Source organism: Solanum tuberosum, unplaced genomic scaffold (genome assembly GCF_000226075.1).
Source record: "Solanum tuberosum cultivar DM 1-3 516 R44 unplaced genomic scaffold, SolTub_3.0 scf00431, whole genome shotgun sequence".
Classification (NCBI taxonomy): Eukaryota; Viridiplantae; Streptophyta; class Magnoliopsida; order Solanales; family Solanaceae; genus Solanum; species Solanum tuberosum.
Genome location: NW_006239364.1, coordinates 250,914 through 266,687, shown reverse-complemented (window position 1 = coordinate 266,687; position 15,774 = coordinate 250,914). Strand labels below are relative to the sequence as shown.

The 15,774-nt window shown below is 32.2% G+C and overlaps 2 protein-coding genes and 1 long non-coding RNA gene across 5 annotated transcripts; 2 read left to right on the top strand and 1 right to left on the bottom strand.

The window, feature by feature from the left end:
* The first annotated feature begins 202 nt into the window (after nt 1-202).
* On the top strand, nt 203-3,256 carry LOC102598028 (uncharacterized). The gene is made up of 2 exons (XR_368587.2): nt 203-600; nt 2,977-3,256. It is a non-coding gene; the product is annotated as an uncharacterized lncRNA (long non-coding RNA).
* Nucleotides 3,257-5,334: 2,078 nt separating this feature from the next.
* LOC102597505 (6-phosphogluconate dehydrogenase, decarboxylating 3-like) lies at nt 5,335-8,897 on the top strand. Of its 2 annotated transcripts, none has more exons than XM_006363490.2 (2): nt 5,335-5,428; nt 7,178-8,897. In XM_006363490.2, the coding sequence occupies exon 2, from the start codon at nt 7,187-7,189 to the stop codon at nt 8,642-8,644; it is 1,458 nt and encodes a 485-aa protein (XP_006363552.1). In that variant the 5' UTR covers nt 5,335-5,428; nt 7,178-7,186; the 3' UTR covers nt 8,645-8,897. The 2 variants fall into 2 exon arrangements, with proteins under 2 accessions (XP_006363552.1, XP_006363551.1); XM_006363489.2 differs by lacking the exon at nt 5,335-5,428 and adding an exon at nt 5,443-5,596.
* A 488-nt stretch (nt 8,898-9,385) lies between these two features.
* Nucleotides 9,386-12,913, bottom strand: LOC102596960 (cytochrome P450 CYP736A12-like). 2 transcript variants are annotated; one of them, XM_006363487.2, is made up of 3 exons: nt 11,969-12,913; nt 10,609-11,056; nt 9,386-9,588 (listed from the first exon to the last, which is right to left on the bottom strand). In XM_006363487.2, exons 1-3 carry the CDS (start codon nt 12,851-12,853, stop codon nt 9,422-9,424), a joined length of 1,500 nt encoding a protein of 499 aa, XP_006363549.1. In that variant the 5' UTR covers nt 12,854-12,913; the 3' UTR covers nt 9,386-9,421. The 2 variants fall into 2 exon arrangements, with proteins under 2 accessions (XP_006363549.1, XP_006363550.1); XM_006363488.2 differs by lacking the exon at nt 10,609-11,056 and having other exon boundaries at nt 9,386-10,036.
* Between the last annotated feature and the right edge of the window lie 2,861 nt (nt 12,914-15,774).

The following is a 15,774-nucleotide window of genomic DNA, read 5'->3' as shown; positions in this document are numbered from 1 at the left end:
TATTATGTCTTTATAATATCTTCCTTATTTTTATGGTATAAACTTCTTAAACTGTATCATACCCTTTTTCTTTTGTTGTGTGTTATACTTTCTTTTTTTAAGTATATCTGATAGAAAATATTATATTTTTTAATTAAAAATAATTTTAATTTAAATAATTTTTCTAATTTTATATTTATTCTAATAAAAAAATGAACACGGAGGAGGGAGGGGTGAATTGCTAATCCCTTGTCAATCTTCCCGATGCGTTTTCTGCAATTATGCGTCACATGCTTTGTTGTCTTTGCATTGAGTTGATACAGTTACAGGGGTCTGCCTCTTCCTTCTCGGGGTGCCAAAAGACCCATTCTTACCCATCTATATTTTCACTCTATAAATAGCAAAATTACCCATTGTTTTGCTGAAAGAATTAAGGATATTTTGAGAGAAAAAAGATGTTGGTGATGGGAATAAGCTTGCAATGTTTGATGGACTTGGTTGTAGCTGGATTTTCCCTAATGATTGGGTTGGGAATTTTCGCTTTTATTGCTTCAATTTTATGCTCTGCTGCTTTCTATCAGAATGCAAAGCAACTTTCTTGAAACCCCTTTATGGATTTAGGTATGAAGATTTCTGAATTTTTCTTATTTGGGTCTTCCAAATTTTACTTTTCTTGGTAAAAAGTTCTTTCCTTTACTTCAAGTTAGCTTCAAAATTTAGTCCAATTGAGAATGGTCAGTATAATTCAGAATAGGTTTCTATTAATTTGTGGGATTTAGTATCGTAGTGTTCAAGCCAACTTTCGCGCCCATGCACTAATTGCATAGGAACCAGATAACTCTATCCACCAAGACGGACAAGACTAAGACATATGGGAAGAATCACAATTGTGTTTTTGTGGGATTATTTATATGAATGGTTATTGAGAATTCATTTAGGATTTAGACTTTAATGGAATGATTAATGAGGAATAGCTTACTCCAAATAGTTTTGGTCTAAGATGTTTTTATTGTTGTTGTTTGTACAATTATACTTTCTCATTATGAAGATGAGCAGCAACACTTTGTTTGAAGATATGAAAGGCCTTGATTTCATGATTCTATCATACTCTAATTTTGGTGGCGAACTAATGAATAAATGCTAGGAAATATTCATTGAGTACTCTAAATCATTTGATAGATTATAAAACGAAGGTAAATTTGATCTAGAATCCTATTTTTTTAATGGATAAGCTTCATGTATAGTGCTTGTGGACCGAAATTTGGATCAGGGTGATGCAAAGTACCCTTTAAGGTGTTGAGTTTATCATTTGTTGTAAATGAAGGGTGTGAAATTCTATGAGTTCTCTTCTTTGCACATATCATTTCTTTGGCCATATTCATCTTAGAGTTGAACTCATGCTGCCTTTGTACCCGATATTTATTCGGTTATAGGTTGCCCCTATGTGATTGCTAGTATGTAGGGAGAGATAGATTAGGATGTGATATTGATAGGGAACTTGTCATGTTTTAACAAAGTGACTGAAGGTTGTTTAGTAGTAAATGGAGAAGAGAACGCTGGTATTGTTGTATACACCTTGGGTACATCTTTGAACCGTACAATTTCTTTACGAGCTTGTTCAAATACTCTGGATGGATTTTGCTTTTGACCTCTCTGTGGAGATGTCAAGATTCTTCTGTGAACTGATTGAGATTTTGGGTTAGGCAAATGTTAAATGATTGTATTCTAGACATAAGCTTTCTATATAAGATGCTAGAATCCACTTTGGAAGCACGGTGCTCCTTCTTGTTTTGTAGTCTACAGTCTAATACGAGGTTTATGCGTGGATATCTTATATCTGTCACCTTAAGTCCCTGGCATTCCCACTGTCGTTAGCGCTAAGCAGCGTTCTATATGATGTAATACTTGAGGCAAACTAGAGTATTAAACTAAAAAGGCCTGTGTCTCTGGTCAGTCTTAAGACAAGTTGGTAGTGCCTTCTCTGTCTTCAATTATGAACCGTGACATATCCTATAGATGTTAGTGACATAAACAATGACCATATGAGCTCTTGCATCAGGTAGATAAACTCCACGCAGATTTTATAACTTCACTAGGCATGAAACTGAGATAGAATTGTACACAGTTGTCTATATTGAGTGGATCGATAAATATGCATGAAGTTATGATTTGATAAATTGAACTTGGAACTATATAGAAGTGGTTTGTGTAGTACATTTATCTTCTTATGTGATTGGAAAGTATTGTTTAGAATGAGGAACCTTTCTTTCCAGAGTGAACAGTATTTAGTGAACAAAAGGAATGGAAGGACAATCCGTTTGGGGCTTATATGCCTAATGCAAGATCTTTACCTATAGGAGTTTGTGGTTGATAGTTTCAGTCAACTGTAAATCGAACTTCCCAAAAGGGATCATCCCTCCCCCATCTTCACCCACTCCAAGAAAAGAGCAAACGGTAGATTTCTTTAAAGGACAGAGGAAGTCTGTGAAATTAGTCAGTAACATCTTCTTAGAATTCCCTCTGGCTTCAAGAAAGCAAGAGCAGGCAAAGTTCTGGTACTTCCTTTTTAGATATACTTTTCTGTATTGTATTTTTATAGGGTAATCGTTGTCAATAAACCTTTGTTCTTTCCCCTGTCATATTATAAAGGAAAAAAAGACCTCAGCTTGGAGTTGTATTCTAGCCCCACCTTCGTGAATAAACCATTTCCCTACGGACCATAATTTCACGGGGAAACTAGTGTTAATTACTCATATGCATTCTATGGATGTGCTTGCATATGAGGCGAGGATCTATTGGAAACAATCTCTCTACCCCGACAAAGGTAAGGGTAAGGTCTGCGTACATCCTACCCTCTCCAGACCCTACTTGTGGGATTACACTTTTGTTTGCATTTGAGTTCACTTTGAAGAAGTTTTGCTAACGTTATTCCTTCCTTCTGTAGTTATCGGTATTTTCCCGTCATAAATTAACTGATTATCGTTTTCATTTATGCAGGATAGAAAAAACATAAGAAATAAAAGTTGTCGTCCTTCCACTATCTCCTACATGAATCTGGCACTCTTGCCTGCTTGTAAGCCAGGAACTGCATGGAGAGGATAAACTGAACTGATAAGTAGAGCCCATTTTAACTGTTTTGTTGTTTGTAATAGGTAGAGAAAAGTATGTGCCCTTAGAAAAAAGGCATTTGTTTTGCAATAGAGAAATGAATATGCAGTTTTGAGACAGCCAGCTATTTCCCCTTCTGATATATAAATAGTTTGATATTTTAGAAAAATAAGAAGGAATTTTTTATTATGTTTTACAATTCTGTCTTTATTGTCTTTCATTCTTAACCAGAGGTCTCGGGTTCGAGTTTCCTTTATTAGAGAGCGTTTCTACCCTCAATGTGGGACTATTTGATGCGAATTTGGATTTAGTCGGGCTCTAATATGGTATCGAACACCGGGTGAAAAATAAATAAAAAAACACTAATGGAATGCTAATAATTAAGTGAGTAATTTAACAGAACACTTAGTTGAGTGTGGCTCGTACGTGTACACAACACTATGATTTTATGTATTATACTTAGTTAAGGCATGAAACATACATTAGTCAAGCACAATAATAAAATGTTAAGGGGGTCTACTGTACAGTTGAAATATTAAAAATACATTAGCCAATATTGTAAATATAATTTCAAAGTTATGACTTATATATGTCATTTCTTCTACTATTTGTTTCCTTTAATCCAGCCGCCTCTTGATTGTTATTTTTTCTATTTATTACAAGTCAGTTATTATATATTGAAATATATTATTATTTAATACTAAGATTAAAATAAATATAAAATAATAAATTATCTCTTGATTTTTAAATTCGACAAGTAAAAGTGAACATCTAGTTTTAGTGCAGCAACCTGTAAAAGTGGTCGGAGGGAGTAGTTGACAAAAACTCGATTTGTTATTGTTTTTGGATCTCCAAAACATGGGCTAAAGTATCAATTTTATAAGATTTGAGTGGTGAAAATCATATTATATTAGAAAGATAACACACTATTATTGAACAAGCTAAGTTTGTAGAAGTGGTTTGAATTTCAAATATGACTTTTATGAGAAATTTTGAGTGGATATTGCGTTTGTTTAGAGTGTCTACAAAATTTGAAGTTGTTTTGTGTAGATTTGAATTGTTTTTCAACAGAATTGTAACTGAAAATCAGAAAAGAAGTTTGTCTTAACTAGATATATAATATACACTTCTATATAAGATAAATATATTTTTATACAAGAATAATATATTATTTATATTGGTGTATAATTACTATACTATATATAATACTAATATATAAATAGTATATGAACATTGTTGTATAAAAAATTGTTGATTATGCAGGTGTAAACTGAAAAGTAGAGCTTCAATATGAGTGCAAAATGTTGTTTTTGGATCGTAGATTTTTGAAAATTCTTGTCAACAATTTAACAAGTAGTTGATATTTGACATTTTACAATAAATAGTTAACAGAAGATTCTTAAAAAATGAATAACAAAGAAATGTCAGCATGACGTAATATTTGGTTGAAGAATTAATTAAATAATAGCCTCACCTACCATTTAGAGGCCATAGTTGACTGTCCCCTTCACCTACCAACGCACCCCACCCATTTTTTCACATCATGCTCTTTTTATTACTAATATATAATATTTAATTACTACACTAAAATGATTTATTACTAATAAAATGATTACTACACTAAATGGTAATAGCTTAATTATTGTTAAATATGTGTTTTTAGTAGTATTCTTTATAAATGTTCTTAAAATTTATAGCGACATTGGATCCAATGATAATTAACTAATGTTAAGATTTTAACACTCTTTGTTAATGCGCATATTTATTGCCACAGAAAAATGTTTTTGTTATAGTAAATGTATTGTAAATAGTAAAAGTCTCGAGTTCGAGTCTCCTTTAGTACGAAGTCGCCTTTATTAGGAAGCATTTTAGTCTCAATATGAGACTTTCCTGCGCGAATCCAGATTTAATTAGACTCCAATATAGATACTGGATACTAGGTGAGAAATCATAAAAAAAATGTTAATCGGAACTGTACTTAAGGGTGTGACCTGTGATCAATGAAGTGGTTGAGAACCTTGACGTCTAATGTTCAAAACTCAAAGACACAAAAAACACAAGATGATTCTTCCCATATGTCCTAGCCTCGGTGGACAGAGCTACCTGCTATCTATTGCTGGTGAGAAATGACTGCCCGTGAAATTAGCCGAGGCCCGTAAGTGAGAAAACTTAACTAATAAAAGTGTGCGCTCTTAAATAAATATATATATATGAAAAATGTTGACAAAATATCATTAGTTCAAAAAGGACCGTATTATTGGAGATTCATGAGAATACTATAAACAGCCGCCATGGTTTGACAGAAAAAAAAAGAAAAAAAGCCAACGCGTTTGATTTGAACGTGAGTCCACACCATTGAATTATATCTTTATTTATACTCAATTTTCTATCAATCTCAACAACCCCATTACAATTATTTGAATTAAAACTCATACTTTATTGGTTTGAAGCAAATCTTGGTTTTTAATTGAAGTTAAAGAGATTCTTGAATCAGTTTAATCTGTTAAAGGTTTGATCTTGATTACCCATTTCATATTTTTTGTTGTTGTTTCATTTACTTGAAGTAGATTTTGTCATCTGAATTATATGGTGAATCTTGGTACTTGGTTGAGGTAATAGTAGGTTTTGTTCAATCAGCTTAATCTGTCAAAGGTATTATCTTTATTTGTGATTGTTTAGTTTTTGAGTCATTTTAATCTGTTAAAGGTTTGATCTTTATTTGTGATTGTATAGAGTTTTGAGGTTATTTTAATCTGTTAAAGGTTTGATCTTTATATGTGATTGTTTACAGTTTTGAGGTCAGTTTAATCTGTTAAAGATTTCAGCTTTATTTATGATTGTTTAGAGTTTTGAGATCAGTTTAATCTGTGAAAGATTTGATTCTTTAGTGTTGGACTGTAATCTGGCCTAGATTCTTCGATTCGGGTAGGAGTTGCTCATTGTATTACATTTTGGTGTTTTATGATTGAATTGTTTCCATTGCTGGTAGATATTATGGTACCTGTGATTTATAATTCTTGGTTTTCTTAGTTATTGTCCTCAATTTTTTTTGTGACTTTTTGAGCACATTTTGTAGCTACTTCATGTGCTTATAGGTGAGAATGTTGGACCTTTACTTTCCATTTCATCAGATGGGGAACTATGTTGCTCTGACTCTCCAAAATTGTTGCTGAACTCGTACCGGGTCCTCCAAAATACACTACTTTTGGAGGATTCGACACGCACTCTCTACTACATTCTTGAAGAGTCCGAGCATCATAGATGAGGAATCTAGATATTTTACTTGGTGCTTTTGTTTGCAAGAATCATCCTTTTGTTTGCACTTTTTTTGTATTTTAGGATAATTTAATCTATTATCATACTATCTGCTTTTTGGTAAAGCCATTTGGACTCGATTTTTCTAATTTTGCTTCCCTGATCTTGTTAATAATGTGTTGATTTAGTTTTCGAAAGTTGTGGCTCAAATGCTTTCCTCCGGCGCCTGGTTTCATTTATCAGCCTGATCTTCTTGTGGTGTTAGCCAAATCATGGCCCATTTGCTTAGATTTTGTGGTGGTATTGACCTTCCTGAGTTCATAAATTGAGTCGATTAGCAAGTTTTGACTAAGCTCGTTAGTTGAGTCTATTCATAATTCAAGAAATTTTCTAAACATGGGTTATGTAGCATTGAAGGTAAACAGGATATGTGAATTGAGATGGACAATAGGAGAGTTGCATATAAATCACTTGTGTCTTTATTTGCTCATTCTCTTTGGTATCGTTCTTGTCATCTGCAAACCTGTCTTTTAAAGTCATATTTAAGGAGTCCGAATTGCCATTTCCTTGAATTTTGTTTTTGGATTGATTAAGTCACATCTTAAGCATCAGCAAATCAATGATAAACCATTCTTAGTGTTTTTTGATTGATGCAAAAATACGTTTTATTTGATCAATCCAGTACAAATGTAAAAATGACAGGAAGTTCATGCAGAATCTGCTTCAAAAATTGCTGAGATTAGTTCTCTTTATTTCTACTCTGTTGCTCTTTGAACCATTCCTGTTTTCATTTCATTGTAAGGGAAAATGACATTCTCGCATCTTCTTATAACAGGTAACCAACATGGCTACACCGACAAGAATTGGTCTTGCTGGGCTTGCTGTTATGGGACAAAATCTTGCTCTCAATATTGCTGAGAAAGGATTTCCTATATCTGTTTACAACCGATCCACTTCAAAAGTTGATGAGACCGTTGAACGAGCTAAAAAGGAAGGCAATCTTCCTCTTTATGGCTTTCATGATCCAGAGTCCTTTGTACTTTCTATCCAAAAGCCCCGTGTCATAATCATTCTTGTCAAGGCTGGTTTACCAGTTGATCAGACCATCAAAACCCTTTCAGCTTTCATGGATAAAGGAGACTGTATCATTGATGGTGGCAATGAATGGTATGAAAACACTGAGAGGAGAGAAAAAGAAATGGCTGAGCTTGGTCTTCTTTATCTTGGAATGGGAGTATCAGGTGGCGAAGAAGGTGCACGCAATGGACCCTCAATGATGCCTGGAGGTTCTTTTGAAGCCTACAAATACATCGAGGACATCTTACTAAAGGTTGCAGCTCAAGTTCCTGACAGTGGCCCTTGTGTAACATACATTGGTGAAGGAGGTTCTGGAAATTTTGTTAAGATGGTTCATAATGGAATTGAATATGGTGACATGCAGTTAATTGCAGAGGCTTACGATGTACTAAGATCTGTCGGCAAGCTCTCTAACGCTGAATTACATCAAGTCTTCTCAGAGTGGAACAAAGGAGAGCTTTTGAGCTTCTTGATTGAAATCACTGCTGATATATTTGGAGTCAAGGATGATAAAGCAGACGGGTATTTGGTGGACAAAGTTTTGGATAAAACTGGGATGAAAGGTACTGGTAAATGGACTGTTCAGCAAGCCGCTGAATTGTCAGTTGCTGCACCTACAATAGCTGCATCATTGGATTCAAGATTCCTTAGTGGGTTAAAAGATGAAAGAGTTCAAGCAGCCAAAGTATTTGAATCTAGCGGGGTTAGTGATATCTTTGTTGAGCAGACCGTGGACAAGAATCAATTGATTGACGATGTGAGAAAGGCACTTTATGCATCCAAAATATGTAGCTATGCTCAAGGCATGAATTTGATAAGGGCAAAGAGTGTTGAAAAAGGATGGGACTTGAAACTAGGGGAGCTTGCTAGGATTTGGAAGGGTGGTTGTATTATCCGTGCTATATTTTTGGACCGGATCAAGGGGGCTTATGACAGAAACCCAGATCTTGCTAACCTACTCGTGGATGAGGAGTTTGCAAAAGAGATGGTTGAACGTCAGTCTGCTTGGCGAAGAGTAGTCTGCCTAGCTATAAACTCAGGCATTAGCACACCGGGTATGTCTTCAAGTCTTGCTTACTTTGACTCATACAGGAGGGAAAGTCTTCCTGCCAATTTGGTTCAGGCTCAAAGGGATTACTTCGGTGCTCATACTTACGAGAGGATTGATGTGCCAGGGGCTTTCCATACTGAGTGGTTCAAGATTGCCAAACAGTCGAAGAACTGAGTTCTTCTGATGTTTTCCTTTTATTTTGACCTGATTGAATAAAGTTCTTGTTTTCATTGAATCTAGGAGGTTGTTAGGTCCTGTTAGTATCACCTTGTCATGTGGTCTCTCAAATGTTGGAACTTTACCTATGTTGTTGTTCATCCTATTTGTATTGTGCCTTTTCTCGCATTTCATGTCCTTTTAGTTACATACAATCATATAAAAACAGAGAATGTATTTTTCCATGTGCATTTCTCATTTTCTTTTGTTATTTGAGACCATTTCTCTACTCCATCATCTTACATTTTTCAAATGTTGTGCATGCTAGTATCTTCTTTTTGTTATATAACCGTGGTGTCAAGGCCAACTTTCGCTCATTCCACGAGAAACCTCCCACCAACAACAGGTACCAGGTAATTCTGTCTACCAACGCTAGGACAGATGGAAAGAAATCATCTTGAGTTTTAGTCTTTGGTGAACCTCTAAGACCTCATGGTTCTCAACTCACTTCATTGATCACTGAGCCACACCCTTGGATGCGTGCATGCTAGTATTTGATTCTGAAAATCGTCATAGACCTGTTTGTATCATCAAAACCAGGAAAGATCTGTGTTGCAAATTTTCCTTGTGTTTTTGTGGAGCTTTCACATCTCTCTTTTCCCCCCTTTTGATGAGTTCTGAGTATCACTTCAACAATTTGCTAGTTGTTATTGTGTGAATATAAAGTGTGCAAATATTAAATAACATAATATAATAGTATTTATTAACTTTTCCATTTGACATTCTTAATATTTATTATACATTCAGACGATAAGTAGGAATAACCATTAGATGTTGAGCTCTAGTCATAACTAAACCAAATTTCTCAGTCATGTCTAAATCATTCGGCATCATACCATTTGGTAACTTCCAATCAAAACAATGAACCATTTGTGCTAGCACCAGGCGAACGGTTGTGAGTCCTAATTGTAATCCAGGACAACTTCTTCTTCCAGAGCCAAACGGTAAAAGTTGAAAATTATTTCCACGAAGATCAATGTTACTACCAACAAACCTTTCTGGCATGAACTTCTCGGGTTCTGACCAAATTTCTGGATCTCTTCCAATCGCCCAAGTATTTACTAGAAGTCTTGAACCTTTAGGTATATCAAAACCATCAATTGTGCAATCTTCAATAGACTCATGAGGAATCAATAGTGGTGCAACAGGGTGAAGCCTAAAACCTTCTTTTATGACCATGTCTAAGTACTCTAATTTTTCCAAGTCTGATTCTTCCACCATTCTATTCATGCCAACTATTTGTTCCAATTCCTTTTGTAATTTCTTAATTACTTTTGGATGCCTTAAAAGTTCAGTGAAAATCCAGTCAATTGCTGTTGATGAGGTGTCCATTGAAGCTATTAACATGTCCTGCATAAAGAGTTATTTTTCATTTGTTAAATTAATTAACATTCACATGTATGCTAACATACTTTTAAATAGAATTTAAGTTACCTACGCTATTAGTACTCCTATCGTCCTCTTTTAGTTGTCATGTTATGCTTTTCGAAAGTCAATTTGACTAATTTTCAAAGTTAAATTAGATTATGTTAATTTGATATTTTAAACTAAAAATTTAGATATTCAAAAACTATACAAAAAGTACTATAAATTGTAATTTTTTGCATATCAATATGATGAAAAAAATACATCGTAAAATGTTATTTAAAGTTCTTATTATCATTTGACTCTAAAAAAGAAAACCACGAAACTAAAAGGGGACGGAGGGAGTATAAGATACTCCTTACATTATCACGTCATTCCAAAGGAGGTCTACACGTAAGCCTCTTTAAAAATGTGGAATTTGTAGTTTTAAAAATAAGGCAGGTTATCAACTATATAAAAAATTAAAATGACCTGATAACTAGACGTAAGTGTCCTTATGTGTTCTGAATTCTTAAATAACTTCTCCAAGTTTTCACAACTAAATTCTAAACTGAGTCCTAATTGTAATCCAGGACAACTTCTTCTTCCAGAGCCAAACGGTAAAAGTTGAAAATTATTTCCACGAAGATCAATGTTACTACCAACAAACCTTTCTGGCATGAACTTCTCGGGTTCTGACCAAATTTCTGGATCTCTTCCAATCGCCCAAGTATTTACTAGAAGTCTTGAACCTTTAGGTATATCAAAACCATCAATTGTGCAATCTTCAATAGACTCATGAGGAATCAATAGTGGTGCAACAGGGTGAAGCCTAAAACCTTCTTTTATGACCATGTCTAAGTACTCTAATTTTTCCAAGTCTGATTCTTCCACCATTCTATTCATGCCAACTATTTGTTCCAATTCCTTTTGTAATTTCTTAATTACTTTTGGATGCCTTAAAAGTTCAGTGAAAATCCAGTCAATTGCTGTTGATGAGGTGTCCATTGAAGCTATTAACATGTCCTGCATAAAGAGTTATTTTTCATTTGTTAAATTAATTAACATTCACATGTATGCTAACATACTTTTAAATAGAATTTAAGTTACCTACGCTATTAGTACTCCTATCGTCCTCTTTTAGTTGTCATGTTATGCTTTTCGAAAGTCAATTTGACTAATTTTCAAAGTTAAATTAGATTATGTTAATTTGATATTTTAAACTAAAAATTTAGATATTCAAAAACTATACAAAAAGTACTATAAATTGTAATTTTTTGCATATCAATATGATGAAAAAAATACATCGTAAAATGTTATTTAAAGTTCTTATTATCATTTGACTCTAAAAAAGAAAACCACGAAACTAAAAGGGGACGGAGGGAGTATAAGATACTCCTTACATTATCACGTCATTCCAAAGGAGGTCTACACGTAAGCCTCTTTAAAAATGTGGAATTTGTAGTTTTAAAAATAAGGCAGGTTATCAACTATATAAAAAATTAAAATGACCTGATAACTAGACGTAAGTGTCCTTATGTGTTCTGAATTCTTAAATAACTTCTCCAAGTTTTCACAACTAAATTCTAAACTATATATATATATATATATATATATATATAATGAATTTTTGAAATACAAAACATTACTATTTAAGCAAAAACTACGAAATTTGGTCAAATCGTACCTGAATTTCTAGATCCGCCCGAATGGACCAAATTCAAATGCATTAATATTGACTTATAATATGCGGTTAATGCAAAATAAATTAATATACTATCAAGTTATCCGAAGATATTTATAAGTAATTCGAAATAAAAGTGAAATTTGTGATCATGAAAATACGACAAGTTACCAATTATACTTCAATAAATATTAGTTAAACTCAATTAAAATTAACTTGCAATTCTATTTGTTTTATGATGAAGAAAACATTACCAGTAAAATAGCTTTCACATGACGACGATCAAACTCGAATTCAGATTCACCAGATTGCATGATATTCATCATAGTATCAACAATATCCTTGGTTTGCTTCTCCTTTTTGGAATCTTGAACATGTTCATCAATAATTCTCTCAAAAAATTCATCAAAAATCTTTGATAATTCCTTCATACGACGAACAACTCCTTGCAAATCAAACACATTAAGAAAGGGGAAAAATTCACCAATGTTTGGTGTTGCTGTTAAAACTAAAGTCTCTTGAATCACATATTTAAAACCCCTTTCATCAAATTCATCATCCATATATTTTTTCCCAAATACCATTAAACAAGTCATGTTAGTATTTAATGTAGCAAGTTTAGCACTAATATCAATTTCAACACCACTAGAAGCTGCCCCATTGATAAAAGTCACAAAATTTGTAACTTCTTGTTTTCTCATGGCTTGAAATGAATTGATTTTGAGAGTACTAAGCAATTCTAACGTACATAATTTTCGCATATTTCGCCAATAAGGTCCATATTTTCCAAATGTCAAATTTCTTTGATCATACGCGATGAATTTAGCAGCAATATTATTTGGTCGACTCGCAAAAATAAGATCATGATTTTTCAAAAATTGCTCAGCAGCATGAGGAGAAGAAGCAACAATTACAGGAACAAAACCAAATCTCATGCTCATTATGGGACCATATTTTTTGGCTATTTTATGAAGATCTTGATGGACATTTTTGCCAATCATATGAAGATTTCCAATAATTGGAAGCCCTTTTGGGCCAGGAGGGAGTTTTTTCTTCTTTTTCATGAATTTGTTGTGTAATTCTTGAAGAATGTATAGCACTACAAGTAGTGCAACAACTTGTAAGAATATTGAAGCCATGGATATAGAATTTTTTTTTTTTTTTTTTACTTCATAACTTGAAAATATTACTTTACTATTTATTATATATAGAGAAGGCTAGAAGGAGATACCTCATGAGTCATGATCCATGTGTTTGTTTTTAATCGAAGGCATTTATGTAACTTTTATATTTTTTTGTTTTAATATATTTATTCTATTTATTAAATTTTAAAAATTATGATAAAAATCTTATAAATCATGAGTATTAATAATTTAAAATATTTAAGTTTTAAAGAAGTTAGAAGGGATGGTAGTGAAATTGAAGATTTTTTGTTGGTTCTTGTGTTGAAATATCTACCATATTAATTGTGAATTTTGTTGGTTAGTGTTGAAAAATATCTACCATATTAATTGTTGTGGTCCATCTTAACAGTAACAAAAATCGGAAAAGACGAAGAGAAAAAGAATTTATAAAAAAAATGGGTGTGAGATTTAAAGAGCTCCAAATTAATGATAAAAGGCATTATCGATAAACTAGTTATATCCATAAGTATAAATTTCTTGGGATCAAACATAATTGATTTATGAATTTTGATTAAAGAATAATTAATTAATTACTGAAAATGTGTTAGAAAACAAGTGGTATGATCGAAATAATTAAGTGTCATGCGGAAGCTAACAAAACAAATCTCGATAGATCATGAGTAAAAAGACAAACGAGAAATATACCAAAAGAGAAAGAGTTAACGTGGTCCAATCAATCGACTTATGTCCACAAGAGGAGATGAGCAATCCAACATATAAAGAGAGTAAAAAATATAGAAAGGAATAACCTTATAAAATTTACTCAGAATACAAAGAGGTTCACACAATGATCATAACGCATCACTTGTGTCTAACTGTTTCTCTCCCTACACAAAGCTCTCAAAGCCTCCTAGGACTATATTGTGAATGCTACTAAAATATAAGGAACAAATATAGAGTCCTAAATTTTTTCTACGAAAAAAGGACTAGCAAAATATGAAAATTACATGTTCCCTTTACCTAAAAGGAAAATCCAATTATGATTAAAAAAAAAAAAAAAACTTAGGAAAAATACCAAACAACAAGAACATGCGTTTGTAAAGCAAAACACAACAGTAGTGTAGAAATTTTTTTGAGTGTATTATTTTTTTATAGGATCTAAAATTTGGTTGGATGAATTAATAAATACTATATTTGTATTGTATCGTATTAAGTGTATTTTTTTTTTTTAAAGTGATAATTGAATGGTATTGTAAGTTTAAAAATAATAATAATAACTTAAATGGATAATTTTTAAAATATGAGTGACGATTCACAAAATTTACTCACCAAAATATCTTAAAGAATTATGATATGTGGGGTCCATGTGAAGAAAATAACAGAAATGAGAAAAGACATATGATGGGAAGTAACTAATGGTGAAAGGGAGAGAGGCCTATATATCCCACATGTTGAATGTGTTTGACATATAAGTAAAGATAAGATCAAAAATTGGAAAAAAGAAAGATCGAGATGATTTGGACATGTAAAGAAAAAAAATGTAGATGATGAAGTATGAAGTGCAATATATTGGATATTGTGGAACGAAAAGAGGTGGAGGTAGACCAAAAATATTGAGAAGAGGTGATTAGAAAGGAATGACATAGCTTTATCTTGTCAAGTATATGACCTTAGATAATAATGTATGGAGGTTACCAGAGGCGAACCGAGAATTTGAAGACTTCATGTCCATCAATATTACTTTTAGCTCAAATATGAGCTCTAACCTAAGCTTAAAATAAAAACAATGAAAATGGTTGGATTCAAACCCTGGTCTCAAGGATGATTTCTCTGGCTTGTACCAACAACACAAGAACACTCTTATGTTACTCATGGCCATGGGTCATTGTTATTTCTATTCTAGTTGCTGCTTGTTTCTCAAAGTAGATATACATATATACATATGATTTTTTTCGAAATTAGCGGGTGCATGTGCACCCTTTCGTTCGCCTCTGAAGATCACGAATTAAAGTAAAAAATTAGTAGATAATGGAGTATCGAATATTGTAGTTTTTAATTTGGTAAAAAAAAATACCATATATTCTTAAAGTATTCGATCTTTTCCTATTATTGCTTTAGGTACACAAATCACAATCATCAAGATTGTCACCATGACAGTATTCTCACTTACTACAACCAAGATATATTACTATTACTAGATATGGGACCCCGTGCCAGCACGGGACCCAATATATGTTACTGTTTCTGTTTTAATTTATGTTATACATATGAACTTTGAAGTTAATTAATTTTTTAGTATGTTTTTATATATTTTAAGTTGTCTAATTATTTTTATTTAGTAGTATGTTTTACGTTAAATATATTATAAATCACAATAAATAACAAGTTAATTAAAAAAAAAACTTATAAAAAATTCATTGACTTTTAAAATTTCATTTGTATCACATAAATCAGGACCGAGTAATATATATGAAAATTACATAAAACGTACTATAACTCACAATAATTAGCAACTTAAAATATCTATATATCTATATTTCTCCCAATTTATGTAGTATAGATGAAATTTTGAAAGTTAACAAAAACTTTTTATATGTTTTCAAATATTTTAAGCTATTAATTATTATAATTTATAATACTTTTTACATAAAAAATTTATTTATATAAAGCATAAAAGAAAAAATTTAGAAAAAGGAAACATAAATGTCAGCAGGAGTCCAATTTATGTTAATTTCTATGTTTTAATTATTGTAATACCGATTGAATTTGGAGAGCCAACTAAAAAATTTTAAAGGTTTTTTTTTATAAATTTTAAGTTGTTAATTATTATAATTTATAATATTTTTATTAATTTTAAACCAATATATGTTTTTCTCTGTCTCAATTACATGAGACATATGGAATTCGGAGAGTCAACTAAAATTTTAAAATATGTT

Coding starts and splice junctions, on each gene's coding strand:
- LOC102596960 (XM_006363487.2), bottom strand. CDS start 12,853: ATGGCTTCAATATTCTTACAAGTTGTTGCACTACTTGTAGTGCTATAC. Junction 11,057..11,968: donor ATGTGAAAGCTATTTTACTG/GTAATGTTTTCT, acceptor CTCTTTATGCAG/GACATGTTAATAGCTTCAAT. Junction 9,589..10,608: donor TTGTCCTGGATTACAATTAG/GACTCAGTTTAG, acceptor GATTACAATTAG/GACTCACAACCGTTCGCCTG.
- LOC102597505 (XM_006363490.2), top strand. CDS start 7,187: ATGGCTACACCGACAAGAATTGGTCTTGCTGGGCTTGCTGTTATGGGA.